This window comes from Macaca mulatta, chromosome 14, assembly GCF_049350105.2.
Source record: "Macaca mulatta isolate MMU2019108-1 chromosome 14, T2T-MMU8v2.0, whole genome shotgun sequence".
In the NCBI taxonomy this organism is placed as follows: Eukaryota; Metazoa; Chordata; class Mammalia; order Primates; family Cercopithecidae; genus Macaca; species Macaca mulatta.
The window spans coordinates 126,307,610-126,330,865 of record NC_133419.1 but is presented as its reverse complement, the minus strand read 5'-3'; the positions used below and the strand labels follow the sequence as shown (position 1 = coordinate 126,330,865).

The 23,256-nt window shown below is 43.1% G+C and overlaps 1 protein-coding gene across 1 annotated transcript; it reads right to left on the bottom strand.

Annotated features, from left to right (window-relative positions):
- Positions 1–7,728: 7,728 nt before the first annotated feature.
- DDX25 (DEAD-box helicase 25) lies at positions 7,729–23,211 on the bottom strand. Its single transcript, XM_001112142.5, has 12 exons — positions 23,136–23,211; positions 22,435–22,501; positions 22,116–22,160; positions 21,504–21,639; positions 19,708–19,800; positions 19,493–19,595; positions 17,521–17,635; positions 16,489–16,666; positions 13,616–13,853; positions 12,085–12,247; positions 9,428–9,616; positions 7,729–8,004 (listed from the first exon to the last, which is right to left on the bottom strand). The coding sequence occupies exons 1-12, from the start codon at positions 23,196–23,198 to the stop codon at positions 7,943–7,945; spliced, it is 1,452 nt and encodes a 483-aa protein (XP_001112142.2). The 5' UTR covers positions 23,199–23,211; the 3' UTR covers positions 7,729–7,942.
- Between the last annotated feature and the right edge of the window lie 45 nt (positions 23,212–23,256).

The window sequence follows — 23,256 nt, the reverse complement described above, 5'->3', positions numbered from 1 at the left end:
AGAATCCTCACCTAGATCCGTGATCTAAAACTTTGCTACTCAAAGTGTGGTCTGGAAACTAGTGGCAGCACCACCCCAGACCTACTAAGCCAGAAATCTGCAGGTGAACGAGATCCCCAGTGGATCATATTTATGTTAAAGTTTGAGATAGAGTGCTCTAAAACAGAGATCCCCAACCTTTCTGGCACCAGGGATTGGTTTTGTGGGAGACAATTTTTCCATGGACAGGGGTGTGGGGGGAATGGGTTTGGGATGATTCAGGTGCATTACATTTATTGTGCACTTTAATTTCTATTATTACATTGTAATATAGAATGAAATAATTATACAGCTCATCATAATGTAGACTCAGTGGGAGCCCTGAGCTTGTTTTTTTGCAACTAGATGGTCCTATCTTGGTGATGGGAGACAGCGACAGATCATCAGCATTAGATTCTCATAAGGAGCACGCAACCCAGATCCCTCGCACGCGCAGTTCACGATAGGGTTTTGTGCTCCTATAGGAATCGAATGGCGCTGCTGATCTGACAGGAGGCAGAGCTCAGGTGGTAATGTGAGTGATGGGGAGCGGCTGTAAATACAGACGAAGCTTCGCTCGCTCACCTGCCACAAACCTCCTGCTGGGCAGCCCAGTACCGGTCAGTGACCCGGGGGTTGGGAACCCCTGCTGTAAAACACATTAGCTAAGACAAAACTCTACCACGAATTGGGGTTACACAATTTCCTCCTTCCCTCCCTCTTCCCATAGTTGTGGAACATCTGGGGAGTGCTAGGAACTGGGTTGGGTGCTGGGCCTGACAGAGAGCCAGGTCCATTACAAATGGTCTCTACCTTCAAGCCATTTAGGCCTGTCAGAGGCTGAAGCATGATAGCACCGTGGTGTCAGGGAGGAATAGGACTGAACAGCTGGAAGAATCCTGGGGAGGTGGGGCCAGGGCAGGCGATGTGGCTTTGTCCATGGCCACAGAGCAGGTTCGCGGGCAGGCAGGACTCGAGCCTAAGCTTCCTCCTGTCAAGTGCACTCGCTCTTGGCTGGCAGAATTTGGACCCTTGGCAGAGAAGTTGGCATGTGGGGATGCACAGAAATGAAATGCCCGAGGTTGCTGCCAGGTCCTCCTCCATCAGGCAAGCCCCTGGAGACCACCTCAGCACCCACCCTCCCTGCCTCTCCCCTCGGCTAGCACAGCCTCTTGCTCAGGTGTCTAAGGGGCTTTGCTCCTAGCATATCTCCTGACCTTTTTGAGACAAGGAAGATCCAGCATGTGATTCAAAACTGTAAAGAAATCTATTCTCCACAAAGTAATGTATGCACTGAATACATTACTCCTGCCAAATGGATGCCATCAAATAAAATATCAAAGGAACTTTTGGAAATTGGTTAAATGGATCTAAAACTAATCTTGAGGAATAAACTGGTAATGACATTTTTTCAAATATGAGAGATAATGAAAACAGCCAGGAGGGGGAGCAAGTCCTTAAAACAAAACACATTGTATAACAATAATACACAAAACTGTGGTGTTGGCCCAAGAATAAACTGGAATTAAGTAGATACCCAGAATCTTGTTTTATGTGTTTTGAGGTATGTAGAAATTTAATATGATAAGGGAGATATAAGAATAGGAAATAGAGGTTTCTCAGTGATATACCTCACACCAGAACAAATTACAGATGGACTAAAGCTGAGTATCTTTTTAAAGATAAAAATCACAATAACTAAAAATAAAATTAAACATATTTTCTAGAGCAGTGCTAATATTCTAGAACCAGTAGATAATCAATTATTAATATATTTCATTACAAAAAATTAAATAATTTTGTGTGAAACAACTATAACACATTTTAAAATGCAATCAGACTGAGACAGACAATATGTTGTCAGTAAAATAGAAGGTTAATGTCTTTATTTTATTTGGAAAAATAAATTCACACATATATTTCACACAACTGGACAAAGAAAACATTAACATCTCACAAGATAAAAGGGCAAAGAACACTACAGATTCTTTTCAAATGATGAACCACTTTAAAAAATACAATCTTGTTTGTTTGAAGAGAAACATAAACCAAAAAAGTTACCAAGCAATTTTAAAATGAAAATATCCCTTGCTGGTCAAGGTGAGGTGAATTTGGTGTGAAACTATATATTAGTACAGCCACAGTCTATTGAATGCAATGTAGCCCTAACAGAATCTGTTAAAATGCTTCTAGTTTTTGACCTGGTACTTGCACTTAATGTCTCTAATCTTAAGAAATAATTCGGAATATTGGGCGAGAAGGTATTTGCTGCAGTATGATTTATAATTTAAGCTTTGGAAAAATGGACATCCCATAAATGTTCGACAAAGACAGTTACATGCATATTAATCCCAAAGACTGTGTGGCAACATGAAAAAAACACTTGAATGCTTCAACTAAAAAGATATAACACTATAATTAACCACAAATGTTTATATTAAAGTGAACAGGACTGTATCAAGCTGATAATTTTTATGATAAAGTCATTAATTTTTGATATTTTGCTCTACTTTGTTTGCTGTTTCATTGCTTTTACAATGTGAACATTACATTAAAAATAATCCACATTCAGCATAAGCTTGATATAAAGAGATGGTCACATGGGGAAGGAACCAATGCATCTGAAAACTAAGACAGGGTGCAATTAGAAGTTAATCACCCCATTTTCATTTGTGGAAAACAATCTTCTTTTGTGCAAAGCTTCTCTGACTCATGTTCCTCCACCTGTGTAGCTATTCTGTGTAGGGTCATGGAAACATGGTATCTTAGAATGGACAGAGTCTCTGAGATCATTTTATTCCAACTCCTGGTAATTCAAGAACCAGAACTACAGCATCTGTTACAAGTAACTATTCATCTTGATTGATTGAATGCTTTCAGGAATGGGGAGTTCACCACCTCACAAAGCGGCCTGCTCAGTCTGTGCCTTCTAAATCATGCCTGAGGCCATTATACATGACTATTATTCAGAGGAATGTAACCGAAAGCAGAGATTTCAAGCCATGATCACAAACTTAAGGAACTGGAGTGAGGCAGTACCATTCTTTCTAGCAACAGAAAAATATTAAGCTCAAAATAGGAGACCACCCTCATTTATGAAAATTATATTCTAGAAACTGGAATAGAGAAACCCATGGTTATTCTACTGAATATAAATAATTACGGGCAAAGGTTAATTCCCAAAGAAAAATGCTACAGATAGTTGTCATGCTTCTCTAGAGACTTATTAAAACTTTCAGTTCTTCTGAATACAAGAGGGAGAGAGCCCCTCTTCAGAGCTCATTTTTATTGTATCAGAGCCTCTGGCTCTTTCTAACCTCAGCAGAAGTGGAAGTCTGATAAACTGGTAAAGCAGGGCCAGGCAGTTCCAGACATGGGCTTGTGGGACCCGCTGTGGGTTTGCCAAACACAGTGGGACATCTCTTAGGCAAGAATCATCCCAGTTCAGGTGTGTTTTCTGTATTTCGCTAGAAGAATCTAAAAGTTTAATGTTTAAAGGGAGATGGAAAATCCACATTAAAAATGGAGAATGGTGCTTCAGCCCCACCCACATTTAAAACTGATAGTTTGCAAAGCAGTAAGAGAAATCAGCCAATGGCTCAAACAGCATCTCTCCTGGCAGACACCAGGCAACACAGTGAGGGGCAGCGAAGGAGGGTGTGGGAGGTCCAGGCACATCCTTCTGAGGGACCCCGGTGGCACAGGAAGGTGGCAAGGGATAAGGCAGAACCCCGAGAGTGAGAACATCAACCTGGGGATGTGAGCAGCAGAACAGGAAGAGGAGTCAGCAGACAGAAATGAGGAGAGGCTGGGCGCAGTGACTTACGCCTGTAATCTCAGCACTTTGGGAAGCCAAGGCGTGTGGATCACCTGAGGTCAGGAGTTTGAGACCAGCCTGACCAATATGGTGAAACCCCATCTCTACTAAAAAACATACAAAAATAAGCCAGGCGTAGTGGCATGTGCCTGTAGCCCCAGCTACTCTGGAGGCTGAGACAGGAGAATTGCTTGAATCGGGGAGGCAGAGGTTGAGGTGCCGAGATCATGCCACCGCACTCCAGCCTGGGCAACACAGTGAGACTCCATCTCAAAAAAAAAAAAAGAAAAAAAAAAAAGAGGGAGAGAGAAGGGAAAAACGTCAAATTCTCTCAGCCACGGATTAGTGAAAGTATAGAAAATGTTGGGGTTGAGTGCCTCTTGGATTCTTTCTAGAGCAAAAAGTTGGATTCCCTGTAGCATAGAACAAGACTGATGATTTCATAGTTTGTGGGTTAATATGATATGAGGGTCTTGGATATACATCATTATTCCCCAGAAGTAATGGAGAGTTGAAGTGAGAGGGTTAGGATTGAAGCAGATCTGACCTTTCTGTTACTCCCTTGGGAAAAGCAGTATGTGCCAGATGGCTGGGCTCCTGAAGACCCTCCTGCAAGGCTGAGCATGATGGGCTGTCTGTACAATGTGGGTGAGAACAGAGTAACGCCCCTGGTTCAGAGAGCAAAGTGCAGGCCCATCCCAACAGCTGGACTGCTCTGCATGGGTTCTCTTCCTAATCTAGGTCCTGACTTGAATCAAAGGGATGGAGACTGAGCCTCTCAGAGGACCAGGAACCAAGCCAAGGCTTGACAAAACCAGCCTCTCTTTCTGGTGTCTGGAAAGGTACTGCTCATCATCCACCGCCCCCATCACTCCTCTAAGATTTTCCACTGTTGGTCATATGTGCAGAGACTGCCAGCAGCTTTCATGGTGACCGAGCTTTGCTGAGGAGGATCAACACTTTCTCATGACCAAAAGCAATAATGTCTCTTGAGAAGCAGCTGTCACACATCCTACCAGACTATGACCAACTCATTTGCCTTTCCTATTATTAATGGTTGCCTTAGATCCAGCACCTAACATCATAGCAGCCGTGTTCCTGGCGAGGTGTTCACTCACCCACTGGAAATCACAGTCCTGCTCTACGTAATCATGAATTTCACTATGCTAACAGTATTAAGCTGGCCAAGGTCAACTTAATGGATTTGGTTTAGTCTTTGGTGCCAAGAAATATACAGCTGATTAACCCAGCTCACAGTTGCACTGAAATCACCTGGTGTTTCCTTGCCTCTTTATCTACTTTGTCCTCAGACAGGCATTGAGAGAGATGACCTTGGCCAAGCCATGCAGGAAGACGGGAAAATTGCTTACAGCTCTGACAAGGAACTGCACCCTGCAGAAAACAGCCTTTGGATTGTTGACTCACCAAACTAGCCAGTTCGTGTTAATGCAGCTGTGACACAGGATGGCTTTGCTGCCTCCTAGGTGGCGAGACAAAGGGATGCGAGGAGGGCGCAAAGGGGAATGCAGAAAAATGCTCAATGCATGCAGACCCGTGGGAACAGCTGCCCAACAGAAATTCCTGAGGACACTCGTGAGGGTAAATGGCGGAGATCTTCCCAGAGTTTGAACTGGAAAGGGAAGTGGTGAAGTTTTGTTTAGGACACCCCAAGGCTGAGCTGAGCATGGTGGAAAGTCCAAATCGATTCTCGAATAGTAAGAGAACAAAGTATCTGGATACACTTACCATGCTCATTCATCCTGTGCCATATAATTGGGGTTCAAAACTAGGATGGAAAACCTCAAAAAAAATTATTAGTGAATGAGGAAGTGGCAAAAGAAAAAAAATTTACTCAATAAAGACAAAAGTTCCTTGGGCGCCTAGGATGCACTGGGCACTGTGTTAGGGGTATTGAGTGGACAAGAGTGATCACCAGCTTCCAGTCCAGAGAGGAGGGCAGATGTAGGATAAGGAGAACCAGGATGGACACCGAGCAGCAGGCGTTCCACGTCTTACAAGTTTTGTCCCCGAGGGCCTTTCTGCCTGAGGGTCTCCCCCTGAGACGGCCGTCATCAGTACCACTGCTCTACCTGTGCTTGCGGCTCCCTTATGGAAGTGGGTATTTCTGAGCTCTGCCCTCGGAGAGTCTGGTTTCATCTGCATGTGGAAGGAAATCTGTATTTTGTTCCCCAGGCTCTCCAGGTAATTATGATGAGCTGTGTCTGGAACACTCCCTCTCATAGACTCAGGTTAGAAAGTTGCTGGGAAGTCCACGCTGAGAAGGCACAGCTGAATACACCCTGCACTCCTGTAGTAGATCCTGAGTGTCCTCTCCTCTCGAAGCTGGGGTCCCTCCTCTGTGCTACAGTAGTGACCTGGGCCCGCTTGCTTTTGCACAGTCTGTTATCATGCTGGCTCATTCTAGGTCTTTGCCATTAGGCTCTGAATTCCAACATGGCTGTTGTATCTCACTCACCTCCTTTTCCCTGGTGTTTACCATAAAGGGTACGCAATAAATATCTGTTGCTAAATGAGGCGGCGTTTTTTTTCTTTTTTTGAGACAGAGTCTTACTCTGTCGCCCAGGCTGGAGTGCAGTGGCATGATCTCGGCTCACTGCAACCTCGTCCTCCCAGGTTCAAGTGATTCTCCTGCCTCAGCCTCCTGAGTAGCTGGGATTACAGGCACGCACCACCACCCCTGGCTAATTTTTGTATTTTTAGTAGAGAAGGGGTTTTACCATGTTGGTAAGGCTGGTCTTGAACACCTGACCTTGTGATCCGCCCGCCTTGACCTCCCAAAGTGCTAGGATTACAGGTGCGAGCCACTGCACCCAGCCACGTGATGATTTTTATGTATTTCTGAGCCCTGCTTTCTGGGAGAAAACACGGGCAGGGTGACATGGAAGAGGAATATCAAAATAGATATGCCAGGAACCACCATCCCACTGGTGACAGGGGCGCTCACTGCAGCCACTGGTGCAGTCTGGTGCCGTGACAGAGCTGGTATCGGTGCTCTGGCTGCAAGATCTGCTTCAGCTTTCTGGGAGACTCTCTATTTACCCCATTTTCTCAAGCTCACTACACTTTACTTTTGAGTAGGAAATATGAAAAATTAAAACGTATCTCAATGGGACTTGTGGGAAAATGTCCAGGATTCTCAGATATACCTTTAAATGCTTAAAAACAAAAAAAAATTTTGCTCTCTGAAATGTTACTTCTTTAATAGGGTATGTGGGGTTTTTTTACCCTCCACCAACTGCTTTTAAGAAATGCCCATCGCCTGTAGTCCCAGCTACTCGGGAGGCTGAGGCAGGAGAATGGCGTAAACCCGGGAGGCGAAGCTTGCAGTGAGCTGAGATCCGGCCACTGCACTCCAGACTGGGTGACAGAGCGAGACTCCGTCTCAAAGAAAAAAAAAAAGAAATGCCCATATTAAAGCCACACTTTTAGAGACCATGAAATAAATGATGAGGGAGAAATCTTCTCTAATTTGAAGACAGTAAGAAGCAAAATAGAAAAATATTCTGAAATTCTGTATGTCCCTTGAAACATTAAAGAAGCAAAATAGTCTTTCTTCCTAATGGTTTCACTTTTTAAAAGTTTTAATCTGTACTTTCACTTAAGAACACGCACGTGCATGCATGGGGGAGTTTAAGGTGAGGAGTGCAGAAAGGCATAAATGGCTGGAAAGGGCGCCTGTGAATGAGGTCTGAGGACACCGGGCTTTTTCCTACCCGCTCAGCTTCCAAAATCAGCGAAGCTCTACCGCCCTCTCGTGACACAGGAAGATGCTCCCAAGAGGCACGATCTGCTCAGATTGTAAAAACCAAATCCAAAAACACACAGAAGCCCACATTGAGATATTACCTGTACAAAGATTAGAATAAGAAATAATCTTGCTTTTTTTTTATTCAAAAGGATCACAAGCTTCACATCAATTTGGTTTCAAAAAGACCTCATGTCTTAACACTAAGTACAGTGACATTTATTTTGCCATCTGTGACAGTTTCATGTTGAAAAAGCCTCAACATAAAAAAACTACCTTCAAAACCCACTGAGATGTTCTCACATAAACTAGGATACTGCACAAACAATAAAGTTCTTTCTTCAATAGTCAATCTTTTCAATTTCATCCATGTCTTCAGCGTTGAGTTGTTTAATACTGCTGTCTAAAAGAACAAAAGAGAACAGAACCAGTCTTACATCAGGGTCTAACTGGAACTTCATTCCATCCAGATTTCTGAAGACAGTGATACCTTGTATAGAAAGCCCTGATATAGGAACATGAGGAAGGAAGGGTGTCAAAGTCACTGACCAATACTAACTCAAACAGCATCAAATGCCACAGACCATGAAATGTATGTATCTAGATACGCTGGGGCAAAGAAGGCCAGAGTGGAAGTGAGGAGAGCCTGGGAGGGACTGAGGCTCTTCTACTGCAGTTACTTCCTGAGACCAGGGCCTTAGGAGCTCACCATAGCGACAGTGGCCTTAATGCATCTTCCTCACCCTGTCCTCCCCAGTTAGCCTAACACAGGGGCACTTAACCTACTTCCCTGAAAGGTCGGTGGATGTGCTACAGTCAGTCTACCAACCTATGAAAATTATATTCCAAATGGCATGTGTGTGCCTGTGTGCACTTCCCTGGGGAGAGCGCTTATTGCTTTCTACAAAGGTTAAGTACCACTGTCCTGGCAGGTGTTCCTCCTCCCCTGCTCCCCAGCCAGATCCATGGGCTTTGGGGCATGCGACAATTTGAGCCATGGGACCTTTGGAGTTTCCATCAGAGAAATCCGCCAGTCCAGAGTTCCAGCAGGCCGTCATCAGAGCCTGCCTTGTTTAGATGGGGGGCTGAAGTCACAGACTTCAGAATTTAGGACTTTCCCGTTTGGGAGGGTGGGCAAGAGGAGGGAAAAAGCATAAGTAAAAGAGAACTGAAGAGAATCTTAAAGGATGTTACTACTTGCTTAGGGGATTTCTTTATAAGATGTGAAAATCTGCTCCACAATCTGCTCTGCCTTCACAAGATGTGAAATTCTGACTGCAGAATGAGTTATAACATGTAAATCTGAGCTCTATTTTTTATTTTTTTTTTTCTGAGATGCAGTCTAGGTCTTTTGCCAGGATGGAGTGCAGTTGTGTGACCTCAGCTCACTGCAACCTCTGCCTCCCGGGTTCAAGTGATTCTCCTGCCTCAGCCTCCCCAGCAGCTAGGACCACAGGTGCCCACCACCACGCCCAGCTAATTTTTGTATTTTTAGTAGAGATGGGGTTTCACCATGTCGGCCAGGATGGTCCGGATTTCCTGACCTCGTGATCTGACCACCTTGACCTCCCAAAGTGCTGGGATTACAGGTGTAAGCCACCACACCCAGCCTGAGCTCATATTAATTCTACTTGATCAAAATAATTTTTAATTACCATACAAGCACTATTTAATCATCTGTCTCATATTAGAACCGTGGTCCTGTGAAGTAGAGGCCTTCCAGTTCATGCATTCTGCTGCCACTACTCTTATGAGCTCTCCAGCACACATCATGGCTGTCAGACCGGCAGGTCTACAGGTCATATTGTGAGGGTGGTGCTACTTACTAAAGTGGTCCTGGATTTTCATGAGCGAGGGCAGCTTATCCACTTCAATCATGTTGAAGGCAAGGCCCTTCTTCCCAAAGCGCCCTGTCCGCCCTATGCGGTGGAGGTAGGTCTCATAGTCTGGCTCCTCTCCTTGTTTTACAGGGAGATCAAAGTTCACAACAATCGTGACTTGCTTCACATCAATCCCTAGAAGAGGAAAAACACCACAGGGTCCTGCAAGGCTTTCCTCAGGACACGGGTCATTCAAGTACCATGTTTGCCAAGGGAATTCGTATTTATAGAGAAAATTTAGAAATCCAACCTGGGCGTATGTAATTGAGACAGGTACTTTGGTTAGGAAGTTTGCTTGCATGCTGTGATGTCTTGATGCTACATAAGAGTATCCATAGAGAATGCTACAGAAATGTAAATATACACAAAGCATGTGTGTGTGTGTGTGTGTGTGTGTGTGTGTGTGTGTGTGTGTGGTGGAGAGGTGCCCTTGCCAAGCCCACAGAGCCACCCTCTCATCTCTGCTCCTGCTGTCCCAAGTCCCCAGCAGGCCCCGTAGTCTCACACCCGCTTACCCATCATGGGGCTCTGGCTCTGCTCCATTTCATGGCTACTGTTCTGGTCAGGTCTTTTCAAGCCCTTACCTCAGTGGTTACACCAACTTCCAGACTGATTTCTCACCACTCTCTTCCCCTACTCCTCTCATCTCTCCTATGATGGTCACCAGAGCAATGTCCAGCACACCTGTGTTCAAAACCCACTGCCCAAATTGTACAGGAAAAGTACAAGCAATTCAAGACCTCAAACCACCTAAAGACTCATCTCTTTCTCTCCTGACTCACAAATACAACACTCCAGTCAAGGTCTGGCCATTTCCTGAACAAACGTAAATTCTCATTCAACTGAACTGCTACCCTTCCTGCAAAACTTTTCTTTTTCTCTTCTCCTCCTTCTTCTTTTTTTTTTTTCTTTTTGAGATGGAGTCTCGCTCTGTAACCCAGGTTGGAGTGCAGTGGTACGATCTTGGTTCACTGCTACCTCTGCCTCCCAGGTTCAAGTGATTCTCCCGTCTCAGCCTCCTGAGTAGCTGGGATTACAGGTGCCCATCACTATGTCTGGCTAATTTTTGTATTTTTAGTGGAGACGCAGTTTCACCATGTTGGTCAGGCTGGTCTTGAACTCCTGACCTTAAGCAATCCACCCGCCTCGGCCTCCCAAAGTGTTGGGATTACAGGCGTGAGCCACCGCACCCGCCCTGCAAAACCTTTCAGATTGAAGGCTGCCTCGGAAGACTTCTGCACTTCCCCTCCCCGCTGTGCCTTCCTTCTCAACATTAACAAGCTGTCCAGGTCAGGATCCTCGCGCTCCTTGCACTGTGCCTTGACCTGGAGCTCTCTGTGCCTTCCTTCCTCTAGGGTCTAGAGTTATGCTGTCCAATATGGTAAACATTAGCACCATGTGGCTATATTTAAATTAAATAAAATTAAAAATTCGTTTGTCAATCACACTAGCCACATTTCAAGTGCTCAAGAGCCAATATGGTTAGTGGAAAAATTCAGTTCCTCAATCACACAAACCACATTTCAAGTGCTCACGAGCCAATATGGCTAGTGGCTACCAACTGAAGAGCAGAGAATAGAACATCTCCATCACTGCAGAAAGCTCTATTGAATAGCACCAGTGTAGAGAGGTGAGAGCCTAGGCTGTGAGCTCCTAAGGGATAGGAACCTCATCCTTTTTTCAGGATACTCTTCCCAAGAGCAGAGCTCAGCATCTACTCCTAGCACGGCAGGTTGTCAGTTCTGTGTGCTAAACTAAGAATTAAACAGGAAATGTGGTCTGAGTATGGAGTCCAAGCAATGATTTAGGAGGGATGAAGAATGTAGGAAGACCCTTCTCTTGAAAAAACTAAGGATTTTTTTTTCACCAGTAGTCAACAGTTTTAAAATTAGAAACTCCACAGAGATGCTCAACATCATTAGTTATCAGAGAAATGCAACTTAAAACCACAATAAGATCCCAGCATACATCTCCTAGAATGGTTAAAATTAAGAGTGACGTTAGCAATTGCTGGCAACTGGAAGAGTTTTACAGCTTCTTATAAAGCTAAATGTATACTTATCACAGGACCCAACAATCCCACTCCTAGATATTTACCCAAGAGAAATGAAAGTATATCTCTAAATAAAGACCTACACATGAATTTTTATTACTGCCTTGTTAAGTATAGCCCCAACTGAAAGCAATCCAAATGTCCATCAACTGGTGAACAGATGAACTATCAATAGAATACTATCAGTAATTAAAAGGAAATGAACTGCTGGTGCATGTAATAATACTAATGAAATTCATTAGTATTATTATGAGCATTATGTCAGGTGGAAGAAGTTACACAAAGGCTATATATAGTATGATTTGATTCTGTGTCTCCAAAAATATGGAGACAGAAATCTGATCAGTAGGTGCCAGGGGCCATGGGATGGGAAGGGAGACTGGCTGAAAAGGAGTGTGAGGAAACTGGGGAGATGGAGATGCTCTATTTTTTGATGACAGTGATAGCTGCATGATTGCATGTTTGTCGAAACTCACAAAACTATACACTTAAAAAGAATGCATTTTATCATATGCACATTAGAACTCAAGACCTGACTTTAAACACACACCTCGAGCACAAACATTAGTTGTTATGAGAACCTTCTCTTTCCCATCCCGAAACCTCTGAATGATGGAAGCTCGCTGCTCCACGGTCAGTTCCCCGCTCAACAAAGACACCTGGTGGCCATCCTGTATCATCTCCACGGTCAACCACTTAGCGTTTCGACGAGTCTATGTAAAAAAGCAAAACCCACCACAGCACCCTAAGATGAAGCAGAGCAGCCTAGCTGTGCTTGTGACACCATGCATGCAGGGCGGGGGTAGGAGAGGGCTGCAGAGGAGTTTAGTTTCACCTCTCCCTCAGTCCTCAAGGGCCTTAAACTGTGGCATGGCATCCTCCCCCCCGTCTGTGCTTCTAAGGCCACATCCTCTCCACCAGTCAGACCTCTGGCTTTCTCACCCATGAAACAGAGATAAATGTGCTACATCTACCTCACATGTGCTATGATGACAAAATGATATCATGTAACAATGGCAACAACAGACACTCTAAGAGTGCTTGTTTCCCATGTGCCAGACATCTGGCTAAAATCTTTACGTGCATTACTGTGAGGGTCATGTGTTTTCACAACAAATTAATGAAGTAGCAACCTAGTTTCATTTAAAAAATTAAAAACAGGCCAGGTGCGGTGGCTCACACCTGTAATCCCAGCACTTTGGGAGGCCGAGGCGGGTGGATTACCTGAGGTCGGAAGTTCGAGACCAGCCTGGCCAGCATGGTGAAACCCCGTCTACACTAAAAAAAATACAAAAATTAGCCGGGTGTGGTGGCAGGCACCTGTAGGCTCAGCTACTCGGGAAGTTGAGGCAGGAGAATCGTTTGAACCCAGGGGGCGGAGACTGCAGTGAGCTGAGATCATGCCATTGCACTCCAGCCTGGGCAGCAAAGTGAGACTCCATCACAAAAAAAATAAAAAATAAATAAATAAATAAAATGAAAACAGACAAAACTCTCAAAGCTTAAAAATGTTATGTAACTTGCCTAAGGTTGCATGGTTAGCCAGTGGCAGAGCTTTCTTTTATTCTACAAATATGTTTTTGGTGCTGTCCACGCGCCAGACAGGTGCTGGTCTAGTGCAGTGGATATGGGAGTGAATGAGAGAGAGGAGACCCTGCTCTCATGAAGCTTAGAGTGTTTACGGGGTAGTGAGAAAATAAAACACATGAACATGAGAATGTCAGAAGGCAAAAAGCAAACATAAAAATGGGGTGCTGTTAATAATGAATAACATCCTTCACCGGATAAAGGGTGTCTGTACAAGGTACAATAAACATAAACTGAAATGGGGAAGTGTTAGAAGCAGTCCCTCTGAAAGAAGGCCCCGTGTTTAACATCACTTTGAAGATCCTATTCCATTAACCTTTTTACGTTTCACCCATAAAATACAGGTAATTTCTATTTAGAGCTGTTCTGAATATTAAACTGGAGACACACAAGAAGTGCTGAACGTCGTGCCTGGCTATAGGGCGCTTGTTATCGTCCCCCACCTCTGCCTGTAGACATATCTGGCACGATGAAGACACACCCACAGAGTGTACCTGGCAGAAGATGATGGCCTGGCCAATGGTGATGCTGCCATAAATGTTGCACAGAGCTTGGTATTTGTCTTTCCTGTGCTCACACAACACGTAATATTGCCGGATGTTGTTCAGGGTAAGCTCCTCTTTGCGTAACTTGATAACATTAGGGTCAGGGATGATTCGTTCAGCGAAGTGCCACACAGAGTCCTCAAAGGTTGCTGAAAAGAGGAGCATTTGGCATTCGGAGGGCAGAGCTCTGTGACAGAGGAGAGAAGGCTGTCACCCAGCTGCCACCCCGTCACTCTTCTTCAAGCACTTCATGCCACTGCCATCAGCCGCTGCACGCACCCGTTCCACGTGAGGTGCTGCCTGCAACGACCAGCTGTATCTCCAGGCAGATAGCCAAGGTCCTGCCCCTCCTTGCCACCAAGAATTTAGAAAAGTATATAAACAGAATGTAGAGCTTAGGGCAAAGTTTAGATATATATTCTGGAGGGTCTGAGGTTTCTCATGCCAATTTCCTCTTTAGGAGAGGCAGACTCACACAGTCACAAGAGGGGTAGACTAGATGCTCTTTATAGTTATAATCTCACACAAAGGTAAATGGAGACGAAGGAAACAGAGCCAGTTATTTGACAGCAGGCATTATATATCTTGGGAGGGAAAGAACAGCCACAACTAACTTGATTCAGAATGGGAAGAACTAGATACAAATTAAAGGGGAGCAACAGGGGAAAATACAGTGACTAAAAAAAAAAAAGGTCATAAATAAAAGCTTGGAGATCAGGGTGTCATTAAACTTTTCAGTAACAACAGCAGAAGCTGAGGATATTAATTATATATATAATTATTTTTAAAAACTTTTCTGTTTTCAACATTTCTCTGAATTTAGAGAGAGAATGACATAGGATTCCTATCCAGGCAAACTATTAGCCAAAAGATCAAATTTACCGGTATAATAAGGACATTTTCAGACATGTAAGGGCTGAAAAATAAATCTCTTTTATATTATTTTTCAGGAAGACATTAGAAAATATACTCCAGCATACTGAGGAAGTACTCCAAGAGAAACGACCCAAGATATAGGAGATTTAAAACTTAAGTGAGCAAAGGAAAGACCCCATGATGACAGCTGTACAGCAGATCCACCAGACTGAAGCTGGACAGAGGGAGCTTGGAATATCGGCAGGAAAAAAGAGAAATGGATGGATTTTTTTTTTTTTTTTTTTTTTTTTTTGAAATGGAGTCTCACTCCATCACCCAGGCTGGAGTGCAGTGGCGCGATCTCCGTTCAGTGCAAGCTCCGCCTCCCGGGTTCACGCCATTCTCCTGCCTCAGCCTCCCGAGGAGCTGGGACTACAGGCGCCCACCACCACGCCCGGCTAATTTTTTGTATTTTTAGTAGAGACAGGGTTTCACCGTGTTAGCCAGGATGGTCTCGATATCCTAGCCTTATGATCCACCTGCCTCAGCCTCCCAAAGTGTTGGGATTACAGGTGTGAGCCACCGTGCCCAGCCGAGAAATGGATGGATTTTTAAATTTTATTTTACTATTTGGAGATATCAGACATATGACACATATGACAGAATAGCTATGGGAAAATTAAAGATCCTTACACAGTGATACTAACTAAATGAAAAAAAAAGCAATGATTACTTCTAGAAGAAAAAGCTTTACAAGAAAAGCAGCCCTTTATATTAGTGGTATCTGTATCTGTGGGCTCCACGTCTGTGGATTCAAACAACTGTGGATCAAAAATATTCGGAAAAAAATTGTGCTTGTACTGAATGTATACGGACTTTTTTCTTGTCATTATAAATAATCTAGAAATGATTTAAAGTACACAAGAAGATGTGTATAAGTTATATGTAAATACTATAACATTTTACGTCAGGGACTTGAACATCCACAGATTTTGGTATGTGCAGGGGGTCCAGGAACCAATCCCTTGTGGATACAGAGGGGCAACCGTAATTATAATAATATGCTGTTTGGTTCAGCAGTGAACAATACTTACACTGTCACATGATATCAATACTGACAGTTAATGTGACCTAATTCATGGCATAATTACAGAGAGGTGATGGGGGATAGGAAAGGTAGAATGGGTGGTGTTTTCAAAGAACTCAATTCCCACTTCCTATAATGGGAAATTAGTTGACAATGACTACACATCAGGAAACAGCAGTATGAAAATATTATTTAAAGGTATGAAGGTTAATATCAGAAAAAAAGTATTCTCTTCAGGTTGGAGCAAGGGGTTACTGTTTTTCATTACAAGTCTTTCAATACTAATTGAATTTAACATTGAGTATGTAATACTTCATTAAAAAATACGCAATTCCTAAATCCCACTTACAGAAACTCTCATTCAGTAAGTCTGAGGCTGGGTCCGGTAATCTGTAGTTTTAAATCTCTCAGGTGATCCTGATAGAGAGGCCTAGGAAAACGACACGGCTTTTTACAAATTAAGAGGGAAAGTCAGGACTAGATTACCAGCCTCCTGATCCCACATTACTGTGTCCTCTACTCTATCTCAATTATCCATTGTATTCTCACCAGGCTTTAACAGATCCTCTGCAGAATTTTGGACAAAATATAGAACATATTGGCAAATTTGGTGCAGATGCACTGTATATTAATAGAGTCCATCTGTAAGCTGTGTTGCAAAAGTAAAGCACTCAGGCAAGATTGCAAACTGAAGAAGCTGGAAAACTATAGCAGTCTGAGGGACTCCTGAACTGGTGAAAATAATGTAAAAACCCAAATTTATTTTAGAGGTGAAGGTGGTGAGGAGTTAAGCAATAAAGAGATCATGTGGAGGAGTAAACAAATGAAATTCCCCATCTGGACAGAAGGCTGAGGAAGAGAGGAGGACTCTGAAGATTACCTTTGAATACGAATACTATGATCTGAGAATCCTTGAGTGTCAATCATCACATCTGCTTCATCCAGGACAAACACACGAATCTTAGTCAAATCAATCAATTTTAGTTTAAAACACCAATCTAGGACAGTCCCAGGAGTGCCAATTATAATCTGTTTAGTGATGTCGGTGCCTCTGGGAACTGGGGAGAAAAGGGTTTTAAGCACTCCTTCAGATGCAAACAACTCCAACAGGTCACAGTTCAGGGCAGTGCAACATAAAGCTCATAAGCAAAAACACAGTTTGCAATAATTTTCCAAGTGGAAACCCTAAGGGTCACTGTGGTTTCTGATTCTGCAGAATTTTTAGGATAAATTTCTGACTTTATCTTAACTTTAACTGTGAAAAATGGCACTTCCCCAAACAGAAAATAACCAAAATGTCCATCAATAGGTTACATTAAATAAATTATGAAATATTGGATAGCTAGTCAAAGGAACAAACAGTATGAAAAAAAGTGCTCCCATTTTTGTAAACACTCAATGAAAACAAATATAAATATGGGCATTTGTATGTGCTTGTATGAGCTAAAAAAAAAAAAGCAAAAAACAAAGGCTTGCCTGTTTACTATGTGATCTGTGGGATTACGTTTTTGGAGGGCAATGAAGAACAATTTTCACTTCTATCTTTTCATCTTTTTGTCTTTTAAAGTTTTTTTCCCCATGATAAGCTTATAATAGTTTAATGAAAATCCAAAAATAAAAGCTGTCCTGCACAGAACAACCAAGTCTTGACGTAAGGACTATACAAAGGACTATACATCCTCTTGCAGGATGTGGAAATGATGTGGCTAACATTTAGTGAGTCCTTACTACGTGCCAGGCATTGCGTACAATGCTTTAACAACGTTATCTCAATTCTGATAACAACTCTGTGACATGAGTGCTATTATTTCCCTCATTTAGAGATGAGAATGCCAAGAAGTTATATAAAATGCTTATTAGCGGTGAAGCCAGGATTTGAAAAATCAGCCAGGACTGGCTTACGGGTACGTACTTCGATTCCCTCGAATGGCATACATCACGTGAACATCCATACAGAATTTTCCCATCTGCTCAACCACACGGCCAGTTTGCAGAGCCAATTCGTAAGTAGGAGCTAGGCAGAGGCACTGTGGGTAGAGAGAGAAGGGAGGAGAAAGGTTCTTAAAAGCATCTTTCAAATGTCAACTATAAGAAACATTTGTATAGGGAGAGACACAGAAAGGAAATTGAAGGTTTTCGTTGAATGAAATATTTTTAATTGGATACAGTTTAATAGTTGACAGATTTGATGTGAATGTTGAGTATGAGAAGAGGAAGGGGCTGAGGAATGGAGAAACAGCTACCTTTTACATATTCCTCTCTAAAGGGTTATTTAGAAACACAAGTTACTAGTCACCCTTTTTGGGGTCGGGGAGGCATAGGAGGGGGAAGAATGAGATGTAGGGAAGCTGGGAATCAATGAATGCAAGGCAAATTACAGTTTGAGCTCTATCCCATAGCTCTCATTTGCTATTAAAAGTCTATTTTTGAGGCTGAGCACAGTGGCTCACACCTGTAATCCCAGCACTTTGGGAGGCTGAGGTGGGTGGATCACCTGAAGTCAGGAGTTCGAGACTAGCCTGGCCAAAATGGCAAAACCCCATCTCTACTGAAAATACAACAAAATTAGCCAGGCGTGATGGTGGGCGCCTGTAATCCCAGCTACTTGGGAGGCTGAGGCAGGAGAATCACTTGAACCCAGGAGGCAGAGGTTGCAGTGAGCCAAGATTGTACCACTGCACTCCAGCTTGGGTAACAGAGTGAGACTCCATGTCAAAAACAAACAAAAAGAAAAAAACAAAAAAGACTGCCTATTTTGGGAACACTCCTTGCTTGATCCAATCTGTTTATATTATCTATATCTTTATAACACGTAATATGATATATATAATATAATATAATATATAATGGGCAGAATATTCCCCCAAACTCTGTTACTCCATACTCCATAAAAATGATGGTTGCTGATGAATAAAGATGCTGATGGAAAAAACTGGTGATACCTAATGCACTTACATGTGTCAATTAGGAATCTGTGATAGGGAAACATAGCCAAAGCGCTAAAAACACCTTTCACACACATTTTTCAAAATGTGCTCAGGCATAACTTACCCTACATAATTTTTATTGATAATATCAAACCCTAATCATACATTTCACTGAATTTGTCTAAAATGCGTAAGATTTCCTTTGCCTTACCTATAGCTGACCTGGCTGATCAGAGTGGAAGCTAACTGAGAGTGCCTTGGTGTTCCCCACAGCACTTAATGCATATGGGTACTCGGCTTGTCAAGCAAATAGGGGGAGACGACCAGATACTTTTCACGAGTGGAAACTACACTAGGAAAATGGTAAACCGGGTACCAGTGCCAGTCTTGACTCAGCCACTCTCTGGGGACCTCAAAAAAGACACTTCCCTCTCCAAGCATCAGTGTCCTCCTCTGCTAAAGTGAGGTGGACTACATGACCTTCTGGCCCTGCAGCTAGATGGCTGTAATTACTGCATGCTTAACTTATGCCAGGCACTGTGCTAAAAATGTAAATTACTTCATTAAATCCACATGATGACTTTATTCAATGTTTAATGAGTGGTTTCTACAAGCCAGGCACTGTGCTAGGTATTAGGATTTAAGGCTGAACAGATCAACTATGATACATTCCTTTACAGATGCTATCTTTACAGACAAGGATTAACAGACTGAGATTTACTAACTTGCCTAAGACATTCAGTTAGTAAGTGGGAGGTTCGGATTCAAACTACTCAAGACTCTAAAGCCTGTCCTCTCCATCACTGTCCCATACTGCTGCCCAATGCTCTATGATTTTATGTCTTTTCTAAATATTTTATCACCGTAGTAACCATATTATTGCACAGGAATATCACCTATTACTAAATTAGCACTGGTAGTGCAAGCATTCCCAGTGTTCCCTCAGCCTTGCCTTACCTGTGGGAACAATTCCAAGGCATTAACTCTGCTTAACATTGCCAACACGAATGCCGCTGTCTTTCCTGTTCCCGACTGGCTCTGTGCTATGAGGTTCTGGGGTCTGCAGAAAAGAGAAGACCACTGGGCTAAACTGAATACAAGAGAGTGGACATAAACTGAAAATAAGAAAGTAAACATAACCAAGTTAGAATACCACTACCCTGGAAACTCACGGATGTGCCAGCATCATAGGGAGAGCCATCTCTTGGATTTTGGATGGCCTATTAAATCCCATTGCATAGATTCCTTTTAGTAACTCTTCCTTTCTGTAAAAAAAAAAAAAAAATCAAACACAGCTTATAGTTGGTCAGTAGCATCAGAAATACATACCTGAAAGGTGCATTTCTAAATTAAGTCACTTGCCACTGAGCTTAAAACTAGTATTTGGAGATAGATCATTCATACCTCAACTTCCAAACATCAACAATCACACCTGTAGAGCTGGACCACTAAAACAATAAGCTATGCCATAAGTCTAGGCGAAGGACAGTGGTAAATATCCTAAGCCAAACCTTCTGTTGAACGAAGCAAAAAAGGAAAAACTCATCGGATAAAAAGAATATATCCATTTGCTGAGAGAGTTATATTTTCTGCCTAAACAGAAAACTAAGTGACATTTACTGTTTAGTTCCTTTTCACGAATGATATTGACATTTTTGACAGTAATTTTCAGAAAAGATAAATTTTTATTTAGGTGATTCTTAGATTAGTTCTTTCTAGGAGTAGAAAGCACAATATTACTTTATCCTTCTGAGGCAATGTTTCAAAATGCCGCTTTCCTGAGGGTCTTAAGAAAAATGACAAAACGAGGATAAATCAAATGAACTAGAACACTTCAACTTTTAATGGCATGCACATTTGTGTGTGCTTAATTGGTAGAGGGCTGGCAGCCCGTCTTAAATCATGGGTAGGCTTTCTACCACTTAGAAAACGTCTGGGAACTAGGATTTTGGATTTTTACCCTTTACATAAGTAGGTTTCAGCGCTTTTCTTTCTGTTAAAATACATTTTTTAGCGTCAAATGATAAATCCCTAAGGAATGCAAACCCGTTTATGAAAGTTACTCAGTTTAAGACCATTTGAAACAAAATATAATCAGGAAAGTAAAAGCTTATAACTTATCTACAGTGGGTGAAGTAGGATGTCTGGGTCATTAGAATCTGGGTTCTGATACGGAGAGGGGCAATCTGGCAGTGCTTAGTTTAGCTCTCTATCCCAGAATGAAAATATCTTAACTATCAAAAATGTTCTCAATTTGCCAGGCAACTTGGGTATCCTAATGTTCTTCTTTAGAACATCCTTTCTTCTTCTTCTTCTTCTTTTTTTTTTTTTTTTTTTTTTTTTGAGACAATGTCTCGCTCTGTCACCCAGGCTGGAGTGCAGTGGTGTGACCTCAGCTTGCTGCAACCTCAGCCTCCTGGGTTCAAGCGATTCTCCTGCCTCAGCTTCCTGAGTAGCTGGGACTACAGGTGCGTGCCACCATGATCGGCTAAGTTTTGTATTTTTAGTAGACACGGGGTTTCTCCATGTCAGCCAGGCTGGTCTCAAGCTCCTGACCCTCGAGTGATCCACCCTCCTCAGCCTCCCAAGTGTTGGGATTTTAGGCATAAGCCACTGCACCCGGTCTGAGTTATATTTTGATTGCATGGAAATGTGCAAATCTCACTTTAATACTGAATATTAAAACAAAAATTAACCAGGCATGGTGGTGCATGCCTGTAGTCCCAGCTACTTGGGAGGCTGAGGCAGGAGAATCGTTTGAACCTGTCAGGCGGAGGTGCAGTGAGCCGAGATCATGTCACTGCACTCCAGCCTGGGCGACAGAGTGAGACTCTGTCTCAAAAAACAAAAACAAAATATTCAGTATCAGAAAACAAAGAGGAGATCCTGATGGTTTTTATTATAAGCAGATTCGTTTGTTCTGTGCTTTTCAGCATTTTTCCCATATTAAAAGAGTAAAAATACTCACAGCCGCAGCTCTTCAAATGTCTTTACTGAGTAAAGTGGAGAGCTGGGATCCTTCTGTAAAACTTCCACACGGTGACTGGATTCTACTAAGGACTGACGGATTAACTTGTTTAAGAGTGAATTAGCTGCCAAATCCACTAGAAAAGCAAAAATAAAAAAGAGGACATCAAGCTTCCTGAATGACAACAAATAAGTTGTTCTTTCTCTTTCAGTGGTTGCATACCAAGCAATTGCACCTATGCTCATTTTTCCTCTAAAAGAAGGTTCCAGAAAGAATGACATAGCACTGAGAATCCGTTCTTTATGAGGATTCAGTTTCTTATGCTCTGTTACTTCACTATCCTCTAACTTCAAAGTAGCCTATGGCCATCTCCATGAGACCAAATCCTTGACAGCTGGAAATTCTGAACCCAATCCCTGCATATTCCATTTCAACTTCCTATAAATAAATATACCTTCTTCCTAATTTAGTGTGTCTCCTGATAGTCACTATAAGAAAACAGGAGCAAAGACAGGCATTTTCCAATTGAGATTATATTATTCACTCACACTATTAAAGTTATAATTGGAAACAGAATGCTAGTAGATACATGCAAATGAATTCATCTCCTACCTACATCATCTTCTTCATCTTCTTTGATGTTATTAATAGAACCATCTGGAAAGGATGGAGGAGAAACAATACAAGTAAAGACAAATGCTGAGCAGAAATGTAAAGCAGACTATTCAATTTTTTCTTCCTGACTCTTCAGTGTCTACTGGCAAGAAGAGTCATTTCATGGAGGAGTGGACGAAATGATTGGGAAGGTAATGGAGAGTGCTGAGTGTCACACTGAAGAACTCGCCCTATCTCACTTGGCAGGGACGGGATGAAAGCAAAGCAATGCTTTTTAATCACTAAGGTTGCTCTGCTTTGCCCTAACAGCACTCACCTATGTTTCGGACTGTAGTACTCTTGACACCCCGAAGGTTCTTCCGGGGGTGGCTGAGGTTTGAAAACTATTGAGAGACACAAATTTCAACCAATATTAGGATGCAAGCCCTCAAGCAGCCCAGTGCTTCCCTACCACAGGGGCTGGGAGGGATTCAGGGAAGGACACCCGGGTATTGCTTCCTTTGCAATATTAGGTAGCAGCAGATTGCTTTCGAAGTTAGGTTTCCTGTATGAATTATCCTAAAATTGGAGATTTTCTGTATTCCCTGTACATGAAGTTTCTCTTTCCTAGGCCTCTAGTTTAGAGTTGGGCAGTACTTGGGGCTCACGGCACCAACAAGTGGAGGAAGGCTAGGAAAGTGCGCTGGCAAATGGATGGAAGCAAGCTGAGGCTTAATGAGCAAATGGGCAGAGTAGAAAACTCGGGGTCCAGCTGGGACTACCAGAGCTGCGTTCCCACCCTGGATTTCCAGGGGTCGTCATTTTTGCCCTTTCTAACCAAAGGTCTTGCCTCTCGTGGGGGTGGGGACGGGGTCTCCCTCTGTGGCCCTCTTCCAAACCCTTCCCGCATCTCCCCTCCAGCATCTGACGCCCCGCTTCGAACGCTCGCGGGCTCTCCCTCCCCTCCCGGCCGATCTCCCTCTGCGAGTGGGAGCTCCACCCCCGCGGCTGTGCACCCCCCGACTCGGTGGCGGTTACGTGGCTGTTCAGCCGCTCGCTCTCCGCCGCCCCTGCGTCGCCTCCCCACAGTAACGACGCCATGGCTGCGATCGCTGCTCCCGCCCCCAGCACGTGCTTCCACCACAGGCGCGAGGCGGTG

Excerpts from the sequence above, each read along its gene's own strand:
- DDX25 (XM_001112142.5), bottom strand. The coding sequence starts at position 23,198 with ATGGCGTCGTTACTGTGGGGAGGCGACGCAGGGGCGGCGGAGAGCGAG. Across the intron at positions 19,596-19,707 it reads CCTATGATGCTGGCACATCC|ACCCCAGAACCTCATAGCAC; the intron begins GTGAGTTTCCAG and ends TCTTTTCTGCAG. Across the intron at positions 17,636-19,492 it reads CCTTGGAATTGTTCCCACAG|TGCCTCTGCCTAGCTCCTAC; the intron begins GTAAGGCAAGGC and ends CTCTACCCACAG.